Source organism: Ostrea edulis, chromosome 8, assembly GCF_947568905.1.
Source record: "Ostrea edulis chromosome 8, xbOstEdul1.1, whole genome shotgun sequence".
NCBI classification, from domain to species: Eukaryota; Metazoa; Mollusca; class Bivalvia; order Ostreida; family Ostreidae; genus Ostrea; species Ostrea edulis.
In genome coordinates this window covers 3786558-3810677 of record NC_079171.1, presented here as the reverse complement: position 1 = coordinate 3810677, position 24120 = coordinate 3786558, and the positions used below count along the sequence as shown (strand labels likewise).

Below are 24120 nucleotides of genomic sequence, written 5' to 3'. Positions count from 1 at the left end.
CTCAGGCAGGGTCAGCATGGCAGTCATGTTGCACATTTACGTGCATGTAAGATTACTTACACTATTCCTAGACCACCTGTGGAGCTAGGAATGCTATTGGTTGTAAATCACAAATCGTAACTTTCTTTGAGGTTCACGTTTACGCCTACGATATTTTATCGCATAGTGAAAGGGTTGTCTGTTCCTTGCCGTGCATGACACACCAAACTTGATGTGTAGGTAGAATTAGATCCGCTCCTGACAAACTTGATGCAAGAATAGATGTATAGTACAAGACCCGATCCTCCTATTCATGATACGCTACGATACGTGGACGTTGTTTGATCCGCCACTTACATACACGAGACACTAGACTATAGACTTAAGAAATGTTAAATTATGGGGGACGTCAACAACGACTTTTCTCCCATGATCCCTTTCGTGGTGGCAATCCCTGAACATTTTTAATGGATTACCTCAAATACTTTTACAAAGTTCTAGTGAGAATATGTGTATCAGCAAATATTTCGAGGACACCGCCTCCGAGTTTTCACACAAAGATGAACACAATACGAGATTTGTTCTCTAAGGTTAACCGCATTTTATGAATGGTTGCTGTTGATTGATGTTATTGACCTTTGACATTTACGTCATTGTTTCACCATCTATCATCCTCTGTGATGTGTTGTCCACAGACCAATCGATCACGTGGTAGTCATGTGACTTGTTGATAAGTCTCCAGTATCAATCCATTCACTTTTTATGGGGATTAGGCATTAGAATGTAGGTAAGACATTCATCTGAGTTTGTTTCAGGGAATGATTTGTTAAAAGTATACTGATATATTTTCCATTTTTCCGATTCATGTGGTAACCATCGTTTACTATTCTACTGTTCGAAATGAGGAATAAAATACAAAAAAAAGATTTAAAACTAGAAAATCATTATATACCACCTATTATGGTGAAGGAGAAATAATTTCATTGGGTCAAATGCTGTCTCACGTGTCTCATACCGATTTTTAGACCGTTCTTCGCACACTGATTTTGACTACGGATAACTCCGTTTACCTGATCAGGATATAGGGCTCACGGCGGGTGTGACAGGGGATGCTTACTCCTCCTAGGCACCTGATACCACCTATGGTGTGTCAAGTGGTCTTTATTTGTCCAGCTCACTATTTTGAATTTTTATAGGAGTTACGTGGTTCACTGCTGATCGTTATCTTCACTTTGCATGTATAGTTAACTATTAAGTATAACCACTCAGATCACATGGATAGTTAACTAATGAATTGAATGTAACCAATCAGATAGCATTTATAGTTAACTAATAAATTAAGCCAATCAGATCACAGACTACATGTATAATGTTAAATATATCCAATGAGATCACATGTATAGTTAACTAATAAATCTAACCAATTATATCACAGGCTATATGTATATTTTACTATTGATCATAACCAATCAGTTCACAAATGATATATATAATTACAAGGGACTGTACTCTTTAAAACACATTTATATTTAACTATTGATAATAACCAATCAGATCACAAACATTTATATTTAACTATTGATAATAACCAATCAGATCACAATGATCACATGTATAGTTAACTAATAATTTGAATATAACCAATAAGAGCACATGTACAGTTAACTGATAAATTGAATATAACCAATCAGATCACAAATGATCACATGTATAGTTAACTAATGAATTAGACCAATCAAATCATAGACTACATATATAATATATATAATATCAAATATTTCCAATGAGATCACATATTAAATGTACAATTAACTATTAGATATAACTAATCAAAACACATACTACATGTACTGCCCTCTATAAAACACAAGGGACTGTACTCTATAAAACACAAGGGACTGTACTCTATTATAGAAAGGACAATAAACACAAGGGACTGTACTCTATAAAACACAAGGGGCTCTACTCTAGTATAGAAAGGACATTAAGCACAAGGGATTGTACTCTATTATAGAAAGGACATTAAACACAAGGGACTGTACTCTATAAAACACAAGGGGCTCTACTCTAGTATAGAGAGGACATTAAACACAAGGGACTGTACTCTATAAAACACAAGGGGCTCTACTCTAGTATATAAAGGACATTAAGCAGAAGGGATTGTACTCTATAAAACACAAAGTAATGTACTCTACTACTCTACTCAGGCCCTGTTGCTGCAGTTACATCCAGATCATCCACTCACACGTATTAATTAATCCAGATCATCCACTCACACGTATTAATTAATCCAGATCATCCACTCACACGTATTAATTAATCCAGATCATCCACTCACACGTATTAATTAATCCAGATCATCCACTCACACGTATTAATTAATGCAGATTACCCGCCTACACGTATTAATTAATTCAAAGTACTTGCCTCAATGTAGAAATAAAAGTTCACTATCGTACTTAAAAGGTTGGGAACACTTCCCCTTTAGCGAGATATTCTCGCTAAAACGCGATTATCCCTCTTTAGCGAGAAATAAACATTACCATAAACAGGTGTTTTGGCGTCTTTATTGGAAATAATGGCAAATCCCGTGCAACGCTGAATAAGCGCGACACGCACTCAACATGATGTGAATTGTTTCTATGAAATTGACAACATAGTCATGAAATTGCATATCAAAGTCGCTGCGCAAGAGGGAAGCAGTCTGAAATCCAATACACATCGTGAGTGTTTTTGTTTTGATTCATATATTTGCAGAAGTATCAGACATTTTAGCACTTTTTCTTCTTTTCACGTGAATCACGAAAAGATGTACTCCGCGGGTGTTTTTCTCGGTTGTACGGGATATATTTATTCTCGCTAGAGAGGGATAATCGCGTTTTAGCGAGAATATCTCGCTATAGGGGAAGTGTTCCCAACCTGTTAAACGGTCTATGTACGTCAGTTTAATGACGAGAGAGAGAGAGAGAGAGAGAGAGAGAGAGAGAAGAGAGAGAGAGAGAGAGAGAGAGAGAGAGAGAGAGAGAGCTTTGCTTTGTCAGCAACAAGTCCAGGTCACACATCCCAGTAGAGAGAAGGGTTATTGCCTCATTTCTGCCACACATAAAGTGGTATGCGATACATTTTATTGACCATAAATACGAGTATAATTGACAATCTTTATATTTATTGCCTTTAATCACTAAAGAAAGGTATGACCTTAAACACGGGGTCGTGGTATTCGCATGTATGATAAAAAAACCTCTCACTGCTCCGTCACCTACAGTACTCTACAAAAACCTCTCACTGCTCCGTCACCTACAGTACTCTACAAAAACCTCTCACTGCTCCGTCACCTACAGTACTCTACAAAACATCTCACTGCTACACCCCCTACAATCGTCCACAAAACATCTCACTGCTACACCCCCTACAGTCCTCTACAGAAACATATCACTGCTACACCCCCTACAGTCCTCTACAAAACATCTCACTGCTACACCCCCTACAGTCCTCCACAAAACATCTCACTGCTATACCCCCTACAGTCCTCTACACAACATCTCACTGCTACGTCCTTTACAGTCCTCTAAAACATCTCCCTGCTACACCCCCTACAGTCCTCTATAGAAACATCTCCCTGCTACACCCCCTACAGTCCTCTACAAAACATCTCACTGCTATACCCCCTACAGTCCTCCACAAAACATCTCACTGCTATACCCCCTACAGTCCTCTACACAACATCTCACTGCTACGTCCTTTACAGTCCTCTAAAACATCTCCCTGCTACACCCCCTACAGTCCTCTATAGAAACATCTCCCTGCTACACCCCCTACAGTCCTCTATAGAAACATCTCACTGCTACACCCCCTACAGTCCTCTATAGAAACATCTCACTGCTACGTCACCTACAGTCCTCTACATAAACATCTCCCTGCTACACCCCCTACAGTCCTCTATAGAAACATCTCACTGCTACACCCCCTACAGTCCTCTACAGAAACATCTCACTGCTACACCCCCTACAGTCCTCTACAGAAACATCTCACTGCTACACCCCCTACAGTCCTCTACAAAACATCTCACTGCTACGCCCCCTACAGTCCTCTAAAACATCTCACTGCTACACCCCCTACAGTCCTCTACAAAACATCTCACTGCTACACCCCCTACAGTCCTCTATAGAAACATCTCACTGCTATACCCCCTACAGTCCTCTACAAAACATCTCACTGCTACACCCCCTACAGTCCTCTACAGAAACATCTCACTGCTACACCCCCTACAGTCCTCTACAAAACATCTCACTGCTATACCCCCTACAGTCCTCTACAGAAACATCTCACTGCTACGTCCCCCACAGTCCTCTACAAAACATCTCACTGCTACGTCCTCTACAGAAACATCTCACTGCTACGCCCCCTACAGTCGTCTACAAAAACGTCTCAATGCTACGTCCCCCAGATTCCTGTACACGTCTAGACGTCGGCGTCATTGACAATTCTTGAATGAGACTTAAAGTTAAAGACACATGGACCTCTCCTCTACCTCTCTAGCTTTTTATGCGATATTTCTAGGAACATCGTTCACTGTTTGTTATCCTTACTTTTTCATGATTGTATCAAACGTAACTGTCGATCATTTCCACGACTTTTTATTTGTATATATTACTATTTATCTGTCTTAACCCTATAAAAAGAACTCGTAACATGTTAACTTACTTAGTTTATGAGTGTCGGGTATGTGCCCTCCATCGCCCAATATACGCTGTCTGGCCGTGTTTACCCAACTCTCTATTTTGTATTTCTTAGAGTAATAAGATTGATCACTGTTCGTTATATTGACCTATGTATAGCTTGCGAATATACCAATAAAATTAAGATAAGTAATCTTAAAGAAAACGAAAATGAAAATGATATATAAAACAATTTGGTAATAAAATACATCGTACTGAATAACCGTGTGGTTGTAAAGCTGTCAAACAAAATTGTATATGTTCAGCATTCGCATAGTGGTAAATGGATTTCTAAATGTTTCCCCACTCCAGTTATCGTTGCTTTAATAAACATTCACAATTTTAACCCCGTTAGTTTTTCACTGCATACAAGCGATGACTTGTAGAGTGTATGAAAGGTAAAGATAACGAACAGTGATCAATTTCATAACTCCTATAAACAATATAAAACATATAGTTGGGCAAACACGGACCCCTGGACACACCATAGGTGGGACCAGGTGTCTAGTAGGAGTGAGAAGTGAGCATCCCCTGTCGACTGGTCACACCCGCTGCAAGTCTTATAGCTTGATCAGGTAAACGAAGCAATCCGTAATCAAAATCAGTATGAAAAAAGCGGTCTATTTTAAGAGACAATTTAAACCCTGGTTCCATGATACCCGAGTGACCGTTAAGTGACCGTTACGTGACCGTTAATTGATCGTTAAGTGTCCATTAAGAGTCCTGTTAAGTGACCGTTAAGTGTCCGTTAAGTGACATGTAGGTAACGTTAAGTGACATTTAGGTACCGTTATGTGACTGTTAGGTGATCGTTAAGTGACGGTCAATTGACCATTAAGTGTTCGTTAAGTGGCCGTTAAGTGCCGGTAGGTGACCGTTAAGTGACGGTCAAGTGACCGTTAAGTGTCCGTAAAGTGACCGTTAAGTGACTGTTAAGTGTCTGTTAAGTGACCGTTAAGGCCCATGGTCTTCTTCTCTTTCCATTTCTGAAATGTCAAGTTAAAATTAATACACTTTGTAAAATTAATGCTGGTTTTATGCACTCTGTAAAATTAATGCTGGTTTTATACACTCTGCAAGGACTTGAATATATACTTTAACCATTAGGTCGTGAGTTAGTGTTGATGTGACATGAACAAACCACACAGCAAATCCTCGTGAAATGTGGACTCACTGGTAAGACATTCATTATGTATCTTAAATTCCATTATTCTAACGCGATATCCATTTGTACATCGATATCAAAATTTACTTTATCTGTAAACAGCGGAATACTATGCTATAACTAGAACTGTCAATGGCACGGCGCTGATGTTTACTTACGTCACTCGATTTATTCATGTACACACTATAAAACTTGTTTTTATAATTAGTGTGTTTATGTCACAGTAGATTTGTAAACTCTAGGCGCCACTAATGAACCAATCCTTGTTTGCTTTCACCAAATCTCCCTAAAACATGTTCTATCAAATCTCCCTAAAACATGTTCTATCAAATCTCCCTAAAACAGGTTCTATCAAATCTCCCTAAAACAGGTTCTATCAAATCTCCCTAAAACAGGTTCTATCAAATCTCCCTAAAACATGTTCTATCAAATCTCCCTAAAACAGGTTCTATCAAATCCCCCGTGTCGCATCAAATCTCCCTAAAACATATTCTATCAAATTCCCCGTGTCGCGTTCGTTTTTATCAAATTGTGTCTTTTTTAGTATGTTCAGAGTCATGTTTGAAACATTTAGAAATAGAATGTACTCTGCAAACTATCAACGAGACAACTTAGGTACTTAATGACAACTCTAGTCCCTTCTAATGGCAGGTACTCATCAAGTTATTTCTTCAACGTCTTAAGTTTGATGTGGACCCGATGGTTGATAATAGAACTTAACAGTTACAAAGTACTGCATCTCTCTCTCTCTCTCTCTCTCTCTCTCTCTCTCTCTCTCTCTCTCTCTGTGTCTCTCTCTCTCTCTCTCTCTCTCTCTCTCTCTCTCTCTGTGTGTGTGTGTGTTTCTCTCTCTGTGTCTCTCTCTGTCTCTCTGTCTCTGTCTCTCTCTCTCTCTCTCTCTCTCTCTCTCTCTGTGTGTGTTTCTCTCTGTGTGTCTCTCTCTGTCTCTCTCTCTCTCTCTGTCTCTCTCTCTCTCTCTCTCTCTCTCTCTCTCTCTCTCTCTCTCTCTCTCTCTCTCTCTCTCTCTCTCTCTGCATCTAACTCTCTCTCTCTGCATCTAACTCTTTTTATCTATCCATCCGTCAAACGACCCATCTATTTATCTATCTACCTATATGTCTATCTTAACCCTTACTGCTTAGTGACCATAAGCGTCGGGCAAAGGCCTAAATTTGAAGCCCTTCACTGGTGTTGTGCCGTCTCCATATGAGTAAGAATTTCTCGAGAGAGACGTTAAACAATATACAATCAACCAATATATCATCTATCTAACTATATATCCACCTACGTTTCTAACTATCTTTATCTATTCATTTATTTCTCTATCTGAAAATGTTGGTGTCCTCTAATACCAGTCAGATCTTACTTGAAACTGGAGGAAGAAAAACGACCCTAGAGACTGCTATCAATAGCTGAAAATGATAATCTGTATGAATCGACAGTTATTTATAACTGCACAATGACAAATCTTTATAAATCTGCAGTTATTTATAACAATAAGAAATTCTATCAATGCAAGGTGAAGATAACGAATCTCATAACTCCTATAAAGGTGAACATAACGAACAGTGATCAATCTCATAACTCCTATCAATGTTAATGATGCCTAAACAATGAAAAATCTGTATAAATCTACTATCATTTATAACTTGACAGTGACAAATCTGACAAATCTGTATCAATCTACTGCTGTCAACTGCACAGTGACAAATGTTATCAATTTATAGTTATTTGTAACTGAACAGTCACAAATCTGTATCAATCTACTGCTGTCAATTTTCAAGTATTTGTACACAGTACATAGTACTATTAGTATCACAGTACAATCAGTACACAGTACAATCAGTACTTCCACTTTTTCGAAAACATACATCCGTATACCTGTAGTATTATCAGTAGATATAATGGTACCTCAGAATGTAGTATTATCAGTAGATATAACGGTATCTCAGAATGTAGTATTATCAGTAGATATAACGGTACCTCAGAATGTAGTATTATCAGTAGATATAACGGTACCTGAGAATGTAATATTATCAGTAGATATAGCAGTACCTCAGAATGTAGTATTATCAGTAGATATAATGGTACCTCGGAATGTAGTATTATCAGTAGGTATAATGGTACCTCAGAATGTAGTATTATCAGTAGATATAACGGTACCTCAGAATGTAGTATTATCAGTAGATATAACGGTACCTCAGAATGTAGTATTATCAGTAGGTATACCAGTACCTCAGAATGTAGTATTATCAGTAGATATAATGGTACCTCAGAATGTAGTATTATCAGTAGATATAACGGTACCTCAGAATGTAGTATTATCAGTAGGTATACCAGTACCTCAGAATGTAATATTATCAGTTGATATAATGGTACCTCAGAATGTAGTATTATCAGTTGATATAATGGTACCTCGGAATGTAGTATTATCAGTAGATATAACGGAACCTCAGAATGTAATATTATCAGTTGATATAATGGTACCTCATAATGTAGTATTATCAGTTGATATAATGGTACCTCAGAATGTAGTATTATCAGTTGATATAATGGTATTGTCAGAATGTAGTATTTTCAGTTGATATAATGGTACCTCAGAATGTAGTATTATCAGTAGATATAACGGTATCTCAGAATGTAGTATTATCAATAGATATAACGGTATCTCAGAATGTAGTATTATCAGTAGATATAACAGTACCTGATAATGTAGTATTATCGGTGCATATTCCATGCACAAGTACTCTGAAGTTGAAATAAAAAATATGCTAGAGTTCCTCATTGACAATATCTTCGATGTCTTCGGCGATCAGGTCTTCCAACAGTATGTTGGAATTCCCATGGACACGAATTGTGCTCCTTTGTTAGCTGATCTGTTGCAATGTTCACATGAAGCAGAACTTAATCAAAAACTTCTCCATGACAAGAAAAAATCTCTTGTTGTGGCCTTCAATTCAACATTTAGATATATCGACGACGTTTTGTCTATTAACATTAATAACTTTCATTCATGTATCGATTCGATATATCCCTGAGTGCTAAAAAAAAACCCACCACAGAGTCGTCAGCGTCTGCTTCATACTTAGATATTTTATTGAAAGTAGATATTAACGGCAAACCGACAACTCAACTGTATGACAAACAGGATAATTTCAGCTCTTCCATCGCCAACTTCCCATATGTATGTAGCACTATTCCATTATCTCCTGTATTTGGTGTTTATATATCTCAACTCATTCGATAAGCAAGAGCTTGTTCTGGGTATAGTCAGTTTTTAAGTCGAGGCAAGCTGCTGACAAACAAGTTGATGGTACAGAGGTTCCAACAATCCCGATTGAAGTCAGCATTTTGCAAATCCTATAGTCGTTATAACGATCTAGTTCGTTAATACAACCTATCATTGGGTCAAATGTTGTCTGACGTGATACATACCGATTGTTAGGCCGTTCTTGGCACGCTGATTTTGGCTACGGTTACCTCTGTTTACCTGATCAGGATATGGGGCTCACGGCGGGTGTGACCGGTCGTCAGGGGATCCTTACTCCTCCTAGGCACCTGATCCCACCTCTGGTGTGTCCAGGGGTCCGTGTTTGCCCAACTACCTATTTTGTATTGATTATAGGAGTTATGATATTGATCACTGTTCGTTATCTTCACCTTTCATAATGGTTCATCAAAAGACATCATAGCAGTGTTTCAGAATGCTAAAATGGAATCTATATTCAGTCGCTTGAGCAAGGGTCACGCTGTGTTTCACATACAATTATTAGGAACTGAGTTGCAGATAAAGACATCACCAGTCTTCCACTGAGTAGCATAAGGCATGGATCAAGATTTCTGTTCGCATGACATCACTCATATTGTAGAATTAAAATTAGCTTCCCCGTGTTCACCGTTAGAAAGGTCAGAGCCCGTTTAAACCTTTTTTTATTTGCAAGTTCTTACAACATGCTTGTTCACTTAGATGTGTGAACCAATTCATTCTGTTCAAACAACGTTGTCAAACAGATTAAAACCATGGATCCTAGACTATCACAAAACGGAATTTGCATACCTTAAGGACATACTGGGATAATAAAGTAATGAAATATTGGCATATATACGGGGAGTTTAGAACACAGACATAGTCTATTTTAAAGTTTGCACTATGCTACCTCTTTACAATTCGCTCTTTTCTAAAAGATTAATCAAAAGCCGCAGCTTCACTTAAGTAATGGTTACCTTTGTTGTGAAAGTATAACATTGATTTACTGAAGGGAACGAATGCTAAGCCTCATTAACCGTTAATTGTTTATCCTTAATTAATGAAGATGGATGTTGAATGTGGGAATTCTCGTTTGTTTTAACCGCAAAGTGATCCCGGTTCTGTTGTAGGAGTGTTGATCCAGTACACATAGCAAGGGTGTTGATAATGATGATCAAAATATGGTTTTCTAAATTTGTATCTATTGTCTGTTAACGTTTTCGAGCGAATTTATAAAATCAATCTTGGATAGTGCTGCCTGACGTGTTTCATACCAACTGTTTGACTGTGTTTACACACTGATTTTGACTACGGATTACTCAGTGTACCTGATCAAGATATAATGCTCACGGCGGGTGTGAAGGGTCGACAAAGGGTGCTTACTCCTCCTAGGCACGTAATTGCCACCTCTGGTATATCCTGGTGACCCTATTTGTCCAACTCTTATTTATTTGTTCCTTTGGTGAGTTATGAGATTGATCACTGTTCGTTAGCTGCATCCATTCATAAACAACCTTGACGATGCATGACTTGCCAGAAGCTGCACTGAATGTCAATGTAGTATTGAATATTAAAGCACTATGGAATGATCAGTTATAACTGAGTGTTTATAAAATATATATCTGTGCAGATAGCTATATCTAGTGTTTTCTATTCTCAGAATGATCTGACAATCTCCTTTCTACGTAATGTCCAGAGGTGTTCCGATTGCAGCAGGGGTTTTGCTGACGTGGGTCGTCATAGGTAATATATGCTGGATTTTGGGGGAAATATTGTTTGTATTTTGTTTCATATTCAGATGGAGAATTTGTAACAGATATAGAAACTCCAATAGACGTAAGGAGTGTAAGTATTTTTTCTTTATTCAAACTTAAGCATGACATACAATGAGAGCTCTTAACTAACCTGTTTGCAATTCGCATTTTGATTGGCTAAGGCACCAGGGGGTTGAGAAAATTGAGCGAACATTAGCGAAACAGAAACATAAATGAGTTTTACGTTATACTAAAATGGCCGTAAACAGATAAAAAATGAAAAGTTAACGGAATATGGACAAACGCCACACAGAATGCTAAACATGTCTTCTGATCTGTTATTTGCAAACGAACAGGTGCACACGTGCCGATAAAACTCAGTCTGCGACCGTGAAATCAGAATTAAGTATCTGTACATACTTTATAGTTATGAAACCACACCGTGTAACCCCAAAGGGACACTGGACCTCCGTCACTAAAGACGATGTACCCCCAACTTCCGGTATTTTATGAAAGAAAGATTCAATTCAATGCTTTCACATTGCACGGTAGTTAAATGGTTAGATTCTTCTGTTTGGTAAAATAAAATTTACTTTTTAATGATTGAGTGACTGCTGCAAAATAAGATCCAGTGGTTAAACACTAAAACCGAAATATCAGTCTGTGTTTTCTTTTATTGAGTTATACTCCGCGGGTACTGAAATACACCTTGTGGTTCTTTCGTGTTGCAAAAAAAATTGATTTATTTCACGGCGGGTGTGATCGGTCAACAGGGGTTGGTTACCCATCCTAAGCACCTGATCCCATCTCTGGTATGTCCAGGGGTCCGTGTTTGCCCTACTCTTAATTTTGTATTCCTTATAGAAGTCTTTGATATTAATCACTGTTCGTTATCTTTACTCCTTTGTCCTAAGAAGCGACTAAATGGGAGGGTGATTGGGTTATGACCACAATAGCCGATGTCCCGTGTCATATCAGGTGCGGCACGATCAAGATCCCTCCCTGCTCAAAGATTGTAAGCGCCGAAATAGGTCTAACTTTTGCAGCCCTTCATCGGCAATTGTGACGTCTTCATATGAGTGTTAAATTTTCGTCCTCTTAAGCAATATATAATCAATTTATCAAATAATCATTTAGGTTTGATCGCCGAGAACATCACACCTTTCAAATGTCGCCAAGGATTCGCCAAGGTCAGTCGCTGGTGCTTTTACTTTCATACAGAGCCCACCAGTATGTTGAACTCCAGCGAGATCTGTTTTGATCAAGGCGCACATATGGCTGTGTTGGATTCAAAGGAAAAGGAAAAGGCCATTACGACTTTCATCGAAGGTGAGTGATGACGGATTCCAATACGGTATTTTCCAGTTCAGATCACTAATGTTACAAACTTAAAATGATCCTTTGGAAGTATAGTCCTTTAAAGAAAGAGGAACGTAGTGACTAGGACTGTGCTATCGGCCTGGATAGTTGAGTGATTAAAACACATGGCTAGTGACTCGGAATCCTAGGTTCTATCCCAAGTCCATCCATTTTTTTCTCAAATTCTTGCTGCAAAGGTATACGACACATAAGGATATATATTTTCACAAAATAAAAATTATATTTAGCAATAAATATGACTAAGGATTACTCCGTTTACCTGATCAAGACATAGGGCGGGTGTGGTCGGTCATCAGGGGACGCTTCCTCCTCCGTGATTGACTATTTGTTTTATGTTGTATTCCTTATAAGAGTTATGAAATTGACCATTCTTCGATATCTTTACCTTTCATTCTTTTTAGAAACGATATCTGACTATTTGGAAGTCTACTGCATATATTGTAGCTGTAATGTTTCTGAGGTTCCTTTCTTTGTTGTGAAATGTCCATATTTGTAGGAGAGTAATGTATAATGTGCATATGTTGGAGACAACTGCTATGACAGTGTGAGTTCTCTTTCAATAAACATGTCAGCAATGTATTTTCTCACAGGGAGTATTGTTAGTTTTCGTCTTATGCATGTTTTAAATGATGAGAAGTAACTTAATAAATTACTTTGAGTGTTGTTGGCCTCTCATTGCAGGTACAATATCAGTTTCGATAATACTGAGGTTGAGTGGGAGGGTGAATTTCAATAGATTCTAACCATGAGGCATTCATATTTTTTTTCAGACATGAACTTTTTCAACTTAATTCAAGAGAGAGACGTGAGTGTATTTTTTCTTTTAAATAAAACGGGAATTAATTAAAAAGGATTGATAGATGCGAATAAAACAGAAATTAATTAGAAAGGATTGATAGATGCGAAAGGAAAGCTAGAAGAGGTAATATTTCAGACAGCATCCATGGGAACAATTGAGTGACCTATATTAAGGCTAATCACCAGTATAGCGGTTAATTTTTGTGTGACTTGTATTGAGGTTAATGTACCAGTATACCGGTTAATTTTTGTGTGACTTGTATTGAGGTTAATGTACCGTATATTGGATAATTCTGGCATGGAGGGAATGCTACTTTTATAAGCGGATGGTGAAAATGGGCCAAAATTCGGAACGTCAGAATTTATGTGCGTCATCAAGAAAAAAACCCTTAAATTTCAAACTACCCCTTTGAGAAAAAAACCCAGTAGAATTCCTGACGCCAAAATCATCCAACATGCATAATGTATAAATGGTTTCAGAAACTACATCAAATTGCAAGAAGCGACTGGGATACTGAAATTCAAAGGAGGGAGTGTAAGTTTCAACAGTTATTTTGATATGAGTTATTCCACTTTGATATGAGTCGTTCCCCTTTGATATGAGCTATCCCCCTTTGGTATAATTATTCTTCTGTATGCTTTTTTTACCTTTGGTATGAGTTATGCACCTTTGGTATGATTTATTTATATATATTATGAATTATTCCCCTTTGGTATGTGTTATTCCCCTTTACTATGTGTTGGCGTTTATTAATCCCCATTGGTATGCGTCTTTCCCATTTGGTACGCATTATCCCTGTTTGTTACAAGTTATTCACCTTTGATGTGAGTTGTTCCCCTTTGATATGCGTTATTCACCTCTGATATGGGTTAAAAACCTTTGGCGTGCATTAATCCTCTTTGGTATGCGTCATTTCCATTCGGTATGCATTATTACCGTTTGTTATAAGTTATTCACCTTCGCTTTGAGTTATTCTCCTTTGGAATGGGGCATTCCCCTTTGGAGTGAGTTATTCCCCTGGTATAAACATTATTTACTGCGTTATTACATTTGGCATATACTGTAAACAAGGAAAATAACTTGCATAGTTTATTTTCGCTATATTCGCTGAAACAAAATTTTCGCGAATTCAACATTCACTGAACTAATCTTTCATATTGATAAGAAATCAGATTAGGATATTTAGATTTGTTTTTCCTCGAATTAAACTGACCACGATTTTTTTTTCAACCGCAAAATTAACAATAGTATACGTTCTCCTAAGTGTAATACTATGTCTAATACATTGGTGTACACCTTTCCATTGATATACTCTCTTGCATTATTCTTTTTATTAACCCCAGTTCGTGTAAGTTTTATTACCCAATATGATTTACAATGCAGACAGTAAGAGACAGAGACAGATAGAGCCTATTTAAAGAAATTTCTAACGGCTTAAGTAACTGAAATTTCAGTACCATTTGCGTATCTTTCACTTTTATGATAAATAAAATACTGTCAGTGAAACATCGCACTATTTGTCTCTCATTAAGACCCACTACTCAATAAGTATTTAGTAAGTATTTGTAGAAATTGCGCTAGTTCTTGGGGAAACAAGCGTCTCTTAGCAATATTTTGTCCAATGATTATCGCCAACCAAACGATGGTTTTATCTTATTGCTATCAGAGTTTAGCCCATGGTTTTATTTGATACGCATAATTCTATCGAATGACTTTTTATACTCCTAGGTTTTGGTTTTATCTAACATGATACAGATCTTTGTTGTGTCATGGCGGGTGTGACCGGTCGACAGGGGATGCTTTCTCATCCTAGGCACCTGGTCCCACCTCTGGTGTGTACAGAGGTCCGTGCTTGCCCAAACATCTCTTTTGTATTGCTTACAGGAGTTATGAGATTGATCACTGTTCGTTATCTTCATCTTTCATGAATATCAGTAGTTTAATCTTCACTCTAACGCCAAGTATTTTACATTGTGCAAACTAAAAGGTCATCCCCTAAAATGATCCCCTGTATAACTCATCATCATTATCATCATCGTAGTCGTCATCATCACATGTATATTTAATGGATGTATATTTAATTGCTGTTATAAAATTTAGAAATTCATTTCAAACTTAAGGATTATCTCCCTCATGCATAGCTCTTATCCTTGGACGAATTTGGCTCCACTTGTTTGGCACGCTGTTTTTGGCTATATTTAGATCTAAAACTTCATAGTTATTTCGGATTTCAAACATTTCGGTTGAGCATCACTGAAGAGACATTATTTGTCGAAATGCGAATCTGGTGCATCAAAATTGGTACCGTACAAGTTTTACATGTATAACGGTACAACATTGATCGATTTATAAATCGTATGATCCCGTATTATAATGGCAAAATTTCACTGGCAATTAAATGAAATTAGAAAATAGTGAGTACTCGTACAGTAATATGACATTGTTGTTCTGTGTTTCATTTCTAAGCAATATATTTACCAGAGAGACGGTTTATAAAATGGCTGATCAAACTTCCGGTCACTTTTGTAATTGTAATTAAAAGATTTATATAGCGTCCTATCAACATTAGTTCTCTAAAGCGCTTTACAAATGTGAAAGAAAAGATAATATAAAATCGATGTGCACATACATGTGAATAAAATAAAATAAAATAAAATATGTCAGAATTAAAATGTATAAATATTATTATTGAATTATAGCGATATGATATGATTTTCCTAATAACATATGAAACAATTTAAAACAACCCTTAGGAATAATTAAATACATAACAAGGACATAGGCATAATAACAAACAGTATGTTAGGTTTTTTTTTTTTTTTTTTTTTTTTTTTTTTTAGATTTTTGTTGTTTTTTTGTTATGTTTTTGTTTTTGTTAACAACACTGTAAGAGCTGTATGTAAGAGCACTAAGTATATAAAAATAATCACAAATTAAAAGCTAATCTAAAGAGATGCGTTTTGGGGTCCACTTTAAAATAAGACAATGAAGTACACGTTCTTCCACTAGCCATTTAAAAGAAAATCAACGTCCGAGAACAAAAAAACAAAACAAAAAAAAAAACCCACCAGAAATGAAAAACAGAAGAATAATAATTCGTTTAATAGGTAGTCTAGAAAAAAAAAGCAATGTCAAAATATCTATAGAAAATCTACAGTCTAGTTCTAATGACACACCTGAGCGCACACACAGGTAAAGTCTCCAGTGAATGGCAGATGGGATGACGGTGCAGAACGAAAGTTAAAAGTACATTTTACCACCAAATATACTACATTTCACCAAACATATATATTTTACCACAAAATATACAACAGTTAACAGCAAAACATACTACATTTCACTGCAAAATATACTACATTTCACTACAAAGTATACTACATTTTAGCCTAATACAAAATATACTACAATTTACCACAAAATATACTGCGTTTTACCACAAAATATGCTACATTTCACCACAAAACATACTCCCCTTCACCACAAAATATACTCCCCGTCACCACAAAATATACTACAAATGTAATGAAAAATATTCAGAACGGTCAGCTATTTGTGCCCAAGTCATAAGTTCCCTAACTAACATGCACTATTTGAATGAATGCAGATATTTGTCTCCTGTGACAATGTATCGGACTGTCTTACATCACGGCTCTTCTGGAAATGATCCGGCTGCTATTATTCCGGCGTCACAGAGCTATTTGCAGATAACGATGCGTTAATCTATTTTCAAAGGCGTATTCGAGATGACATACTCGTGATTGTTACAGTCTACACGGATGTGTTGCTTGTTATTGTTACCTTCATTCACCATACCACAATTGTTTCAAGTAACATAACTTTTCTTTTGACAAACCTGAATACCATGGTCCATCTGCCAACTGACCCAATAGTTTACTCAATAATACCCAAATTGTATAGTTGGTAATTCATTCAAAGTAGCATGACCCTTGGTATATGATTAGGTTGCAATTATATTTTCATATTTACAGTTTGTGAGGACTACAAGATCCACGGTTTACAGAGTCCTAAATATAGGTTCATCTCTAATGCAAAGGTAGGTGTTTTTGTAACAAACCCTCTCCAAAAAAAAAAAAAAACCCAGAAAAAGTAATCACGTGACATATTCCAATTAGTTGTCGCCCGTCGTATGTTAAGCAATGGATAAATAACGAAATGGTGTTGAATAATTAAGAGAAAACATTGCCACCGAGGTGGGCGTATATTCTCTGAACTATTATTTATCTTACTTAAAAACATTCCATTGATTTATCCCCTATCCAACTATTCTCTTGATGAAAATATATAATACGAGCACTCTGAACATAGTCATGCGACATATATGGTATGTTGTAAGGACCTATCCATCTATCCAACAGTAATACCGAGAACACTGTCACACAAGTTCTTACATCATTTCATAGAAAACGAAAAATGAATCTGAAGTAAGGTACGGTGAACATATACTGTTCTTAATGATATTATTTTTGGATGTAGAATCTGTATAGATGACCACTCAATGGTCACTGATTTGTGTCACGTGTTATTGACGTTAAGTTTCCTGTATATATAGATTGCCATTCAATGATCCGTGTCACGTGTTGGTGACGTTAAGTTTCATGTTTGTATAGATTGCCATTCAATGATCTGTGTCACGTGTTGTTGACGTTAAGTTTCATGTTTGTATAACTTGCCATTCAATGATCTGGGTCACGTGTTCTTGACACTATCTTGTACACGTAAGATTCCTCTAGGTTCACCCCCACATCACAGAGCAAACCTAACCACGCCTACTGGATTCTCTGTCAAACTGTCCTCCATTCCGGGTGCAGGGATGGGCGCATTTGCAGATATATTCGTACCAAAATACACGATACTTGGCATGTACGAAGGACAGACCCACACCCGGGACACCTCGGCTGATTTATATTCTTGGCAGGTAAGATTTTGATTTCAAATAAGAGTCTAGAGTTTGATGTGATTTAAGATGTTCTTATATCAAATATCATTCGCGACAAATATCACAAACCCTGAACCATATTACTATTTTATTTAAACCGTTTCATCTCGATAAGAAATGTTCCATCTCAACATCAAACCGTTCCTTTCAAACCGTCCATCGTTCCGCCCCCAGATCAAAGCGTTTCGCTCTCGTCTGAACCATTTGTAACCTCAAACCGTTCGTCCCCGCATGGTCATTCAGAGTTCGCGCCTGACAGTCACTGTAGGGCAGCATGGCGCTTGGTGGAGGTGGGAAAAGTTTATAATAAATACTCTTGATTTGACACAATATTCTGAAAGTTGTATAAGGCTGGGTCAAATAAAAATAGCTTACAGACAAATTACCAATTCACCACGGCATGGCAGGGCATAGTTTTATTTCATGTAAAAGGAGAAAGTAGCTTTCATCAAAGATTGTGAACTGCAGTCAGGTTACTGAAGAGGAAAATATGTGAAAATGGATTTTCATTTTGAATTGAAAAATAAATAATTAACGTTAATGTTACTGCTCATGAAATGTTCATGCAGTTCTTTTAAACAAGCATAATGTCAAATTATAATATCTATTTTAAGCAGTATACCTCTTACATTAATATGAATTTGGCATGTTTGCATGGAAGTGTTGGAAAACTGATTGGAATTACTGATTTGTTAGTATTTCAAATGGATTGATGCCATCTTTAAAAGTAGATATGAAGAGATCGAAACACTAAGAGCTGCTATAACGGTGTACATGTACACGTACTAGTCTATGGAATAATTGAGCCCACCCTATAGGTCCCCGTCTTACTTGTCTACGGGAGAATTGAGCCCACCTTATAGGTCTCCGTCTCACTTGTCTCCGGGAGAATTGAGCCCACCCTATAGGTCTCTGTCTCACTAGTCTCCGGGAGAATTGAGCCCACCTTATAGGTCCCCGTCTCATGTGGCATTGGCTACCTTGATATCCTTCTCTAAATTCTGACAGGTGTCGTTAAAAATTTAAAATTCTTAATTAGTATTCATTGTTGAATTACATTGATAAAATTAAGAAATTAATTTCAAAATTAAGAATTATCTCCCTCATACATAACTCTTATCCTTAGACGAATTTGACTCCACTTTTTGGCACTCTGTTTTACCCTAGAATAGCTCTTATAAGTTTATTGTTATTTCGGTTTAAAAACATTTCGGGTGAGCATCACTGAAGAGACATTATTTGTCGAAATGTGCATCTGGTGCATCAACATTGGCACCATATAAGTTTTACACGTAAACTTCTAAATATGGTATGCATAAGAAAAAATGGATCCAAACAGTTCAACGAGCTCTATATACTGTGATGTACATTTTTTTAATAGGTATGAACCATTGATTTGAAGTTAAGAAGAAATACAGAATGGAAATTAACTCTTTTTGAGGAAAAAATGTCTGCATAAAGTAATCAGAAAAGTCATAAAAATTGACTTAACTGTGACAATGTTACTGAAATTACCCAAAGCAATTGTTATTCCTAAATAAAGCTTTTTCCTTGGTTTTATTTTAGACGACATTTCAACCCCTGGTATATTCAGGAGCCCGAGTCTGCCCAAATCTCTATTTTGTATTGCTTATTGGAGTTATGAGATTGATCTCTGTTCGTTATCTTCATCTTTATAGGAGTTAAGAGATTGATCACTGTTCGTTATCTTCACCTTTATAGGAGTTATGAGATTGATCACTGTTCGTTATCTTGGACTTTCATACATGTAAATTTTAAGATGTAGAATTTAAAGCACGTGTAACTGTATGTATCAAATTATGTCCTTCAATTTTGAAATGTTAATTATTCTAAATAAATTAAACCGATGTACTGTATCTGAAATCCAGGTTAATCCTTTTGTTCCCAATGCGTAACGTTCTAAATGAGAATCACCCGTTCCCTATTTTAAAGTATTCTGCTCTCGTTAAGAGTAATTTCGTCCTTGCCAAGAACTGTTCTGTTGAAACCGTTGAATGTTCGTCCCAACAAATAAATTTTCATTCCCCAAACAAAACATTTCGTCCAGAAACCGATCAGCGTTTCAGTGTTGTAATAGTACACCTCAGTGTCTGTATCATCGCATACATATCTGTGATTCTGTGAAATTCAGCTGCCATAAATCATGTTACGACTCTAATATCTCTATATAATAATAAAATCTGGAAATAGGACTGTTCTGTAGTTATGATTATCTTACTGGGTCTTGCAAAGGCAGTTCGTATTTTCAGGTAGACATGCAAGAGACCAATGGAACCTATATCATAGACGCCTCTGATCCTGCCTGCTCGAATTGGCTCAGATTCTTCAATGCTCCATCTTCATACGAACAGGAAAATGTGGTCCCCGTGTCATGTGCTGGGACCATCTTCTATATGGCTTCACGTGACATCGAACCTGGAACGGAACTTTTGGTGTGGTACGGGGACAGTTATGGAAGATATTTAGGGGTAAACCGTATCCACCCGGGTAAGTTAGTATTTGTTTTCTTTGCTTGCATGCTATTTTCTGCAAAATGGAAGACGGATAAAACATTGGCAGCTTTTCTAGATGTAGCATTTAAAAAAAATAAATACCTTATTTTGCTAGTCTTTTTGAACAACTATATGACTAATAGTGTAATTCAGAAAAATAACATTGTCAAAATGCTTGGCATTCTCCTTCGATATTCTTCTCAGCTTTGAATTCAAATGTAGCTCTGAATGCATTGTTTTACACAACATTCAAACGCGCAATATAAACGCAGTTCCTTGTTGTGTAGGGGCGGTAAACAATATACAGTATTTGTTTGTATAGATGTTTCGATGAGATGGTTGGCATTGATGTATGTACAATGATTCTTTTCTTTCAGAGAATGACCTTAATGGCTCATTTGCATTTCGAGCAAATGTGTTAACGTTTGACGACAATGACCGACTCATATTTGATAACTGGGCACCTGTTACATACCAAAACTGGTTCCTAAACACGGAGGACGAGGCCGACACACCGGTTGACCACATTTTCGGTCTCCTGCTGACATATCATCACGACGAGCAATGGCGATGGGTGGCGGAGAGGAACTACTCGTATTACACTGGAGAAGAAGGACTGAAACTTCCGTTCATTTGTGAGCATTCGCCATTCCACGTTGAACCGGGATGATGTTTGTAAATTCAATACAATCAGATGTGTGATTGATGTCTATATGCTATTGAATAAACCTTACAAAGTCACTATAGTAATCTACAATACTCTTCTCCAGTCAGCTTTCATATGGGGTGAATATGACAAAAGGTATCAAAATGGATCCCCCAAATACTATACCCCATTGTAAATAGGACCACAATAGTTTGATCATGTTCATGGTTTTAATTGCTTGTTCGTTTACTTATATCAAGACATCACCAGATGTAGGCGAAGTATCACAAATTCAGAATTCAAAGCCGTATCAGTGAGGGTTCTCTGACTTACCAAGGACTATTACACCATATGACCTGTACTCTGAGTCATATACAAACGCTCCGTGGTTCTCCTATCTAAATACTCATTGTCGTCCATATGTAAAACTTATACGCATTTCGACAAATAATGTCTCTTTAGTGATGCTCAACCGAAATGTTTGAAATCCGAAATAACTATGAAGTTTTAGAGCTAAATATAGCCAAAAACAGCGTGCCAAAAAAGTGGAGCCAAATTCGTCCAAGGATAAGAGCTATGCATGAGGGAGATAATCCTTAATTTTGAAATGAATTTCTAAATTTTATAATAGTCAAAATATCGCAGTAAAACTCGAAACAAAACGACGCATGGGTCTTTGCTTTTGCTTCATACTTAATACTGTATTAAACATAAATAATAACGGCAAACCAACAACTCATATTTACGCAAAACGAGATGGAGTAACATTGTTAATCGTCAACTTTATATTAACATGTATCAACATTCCATTATCATCTCTATAATACCGGGTTATGTCTCTCAGCTGATTGGATAAGCAAGATCCTGTTCTACATATGATCAGTTTATAAATCCAGACAGACTACTGAGAAAGAGTTTGATGTTGTGGGGGTTACAACAGTCTGGTTTAAAGTAGACATTTTGCAAATCTTATGGTTGTTATAATGATCTACTTTGCATTTACAACCTATCATTTGATCAAGTGTTGTCTGACGTGTTTCATACCAAGGCAAGTCTTTACACACTGATTTTAACTACGGATTTCTCTGTTTTTAGCTCTTCTGAGCCAAAGGCTCAAAGAGCTAATGCTATGGCCATTTGTGCGGTGTGCGGTGTGCGGTGTGCGTAAACTTTTTAGAAAAAGGGCTATAACTCAAGAACCCCTTGGCCAATTTCTTTCAAATTTGGTACAGGGTATCATTGGCCCAAGGGCTTTCATACATACTAAATAAAGGGATGTGACACTTTAACAAGGGGAGATAATCAGGAAAATACAAACAAAAGTAGTGGTTGCTAAAAAATCTTCTTCTCAAGAACCACAGGGCAGATTATCACCAAACTTACACATAAGGATGAGGATATGTTGTAGATTAGAAATTGTTCAAGGCATTACCCTGGGGCAAAGGTCGTGGTCTCAAGGTCACTTCAAAGTTGACCTAAATTTAATTTTTTTTTAAATTCCTTAAATCTTAGATATTTTAGCCATTATAAAGACTAGGATCATCAAATTTTGACAGTTGATGCATCTTAGGACCTTGTGTCAAGTTGTCTCAAAAGTAGGTCACGGTGACCTACTTTTTGAATTTTGCAGGTATTTATTTTAAAATTAATTTTGATGCATATCTTGGACACTTTGAAGCCTATGATCATCAAAACTTGTCAGTTGGTGGATCATGGAACCTTGAAATGCGTCAACTGAAAAATAGGTCACCGTGACCTACTTTCTGAATTTTATGGCTTATCATTTATAGATATATTTTAAGTTGTTATTTCAAATACCGAGAGGTTTAGAATCATCAAATCTTGTAAGTTGATGCATCTTGAGGCCTAGAAACATATTTATAAAAAAGTAGGTCACAGTGACCTACTTTTTGAATTTTGCAGATATTCAAATTTCACATTTTCAATTTTAGATGCATATTTTGGGCACTGTAAAACCTAGGATCATCAAACTTTGTCAGTTGATGCGTCTTCGTCTTCGGTTTGTGTCGACCAAAAAGTAGGTCACCGTGACCTACTTTTGGTATTTGACAGCTAAATTACTATATTTCAGACACTATTTGACCTACAATCATCAAACTTTGACAGTTGATGCATCTTGAGTCAACGGAGTGTGTCGACCAAAAAGTAGGTCACCTTGACCTACTTTTGGAATTTGACGGCTATATTTATATATTCAGATACTATTTGACCTACAGTCATCAAACTTTGTCAGTTGATGGGTCTTGCATGTTCGAAGGGTTTCGACCAAAAAGTAGGTCAGCTTGACCTACTTTTGGAATTGGACACCTATATTTATATATTTCAGATACTATTTGACCTACAGTCATCAAACTTTGTCAGTTGATGCGTCTTGCATGTTCAAAGGGTGTTGACCAAAAAGTAGGTCACCTTGACCTACTTTTGGAATTGGACGGCTATATTTATATAATTCAGATACTATTTGACCTACAGTCATCAAACGTTGTCAGTTGTTGGGTCTTGCATGTTTGAAGGGTGTTGACAAAAAAGTAGGTCACCTTGACCTACTTTTGGAATTTGACGGCTATATTTATATATTTCAGATACTATTTGACCTACAGTCATCAAACTTTGTCAGTTGATGGGTCTTGCATGTTCGGAGTTCGATGACCAAAAAGTAGGTCACCATGACCTACGATTGGAATTTGACAGCTATATTTCAATATTCAGATACTAATTGGCTTAAAATCATCAAACTTTGTCAGTTGATATTTCTTGGGTTCTCAAAATGTGTAAACCAAAAAGTAGGTCACATTGACCTACTTTTTTTGAATTCTTAGGATTTAACTAAAGAGTTAGAATACTAAGAGGCTAAGAATAGAAATGGTGGGGTTGTACAATTTATCAGAAGAGCGATTCTAGGCCCTTGGGCCTCTTGTCAAGATATAGGGTGTGATAGGTC

General features: G+C 36.9%; 1 protein-coding gene across 3 annotated transcripts; it reads left to right on the top strand.

Moving 5' to 3' along the window:
• The first annotated feature begins 729 nt into the window (after positions 1–729).
• LOC125660940 (uncharacterized) lies at positions 730–21260 on the top strand. 3 transcript variants are annotated; one of them, XM_056147921.1, is made up of 10 exons: positions 730–766; positions 5805–5873; positions 10770–10852; positions 12001–12192; positions 13014–13048; positions 13522–13576; positions 17032–17096; positions 17784–17978; positions 20270–20507; positions 20890–21260. In XM_056147921.1, the coding sequence occupies exons 3-10, from the start codon at positions 10798–10800 to the stop codon at positions 21180–21182; spliced, it is 1128 nt and encodes a 375-aa protein (XP_056003896.1). In that variant the 5' UTR covers positions 730–766; positions 5805–5873; positions 10770–10797; the 3' UTR covers positions 21183–21260. The 3 variants fall into 3 exon arrangements, with proteins under 3 accessions (XP_056003896.1, XP_048748734.2, XP_056003895.1); XM_048892777.2 differs by lacking the exon at positions 5805–5873 and having other exon boundaries at positions 738–766; XM_056147920.1 differs by lacking the exons at positions 730–766; positions 5805–5873 and adding an exon at positions 10344–10571.
• Positions 21261–24120: the final 2860 nt, after the last annotated feature.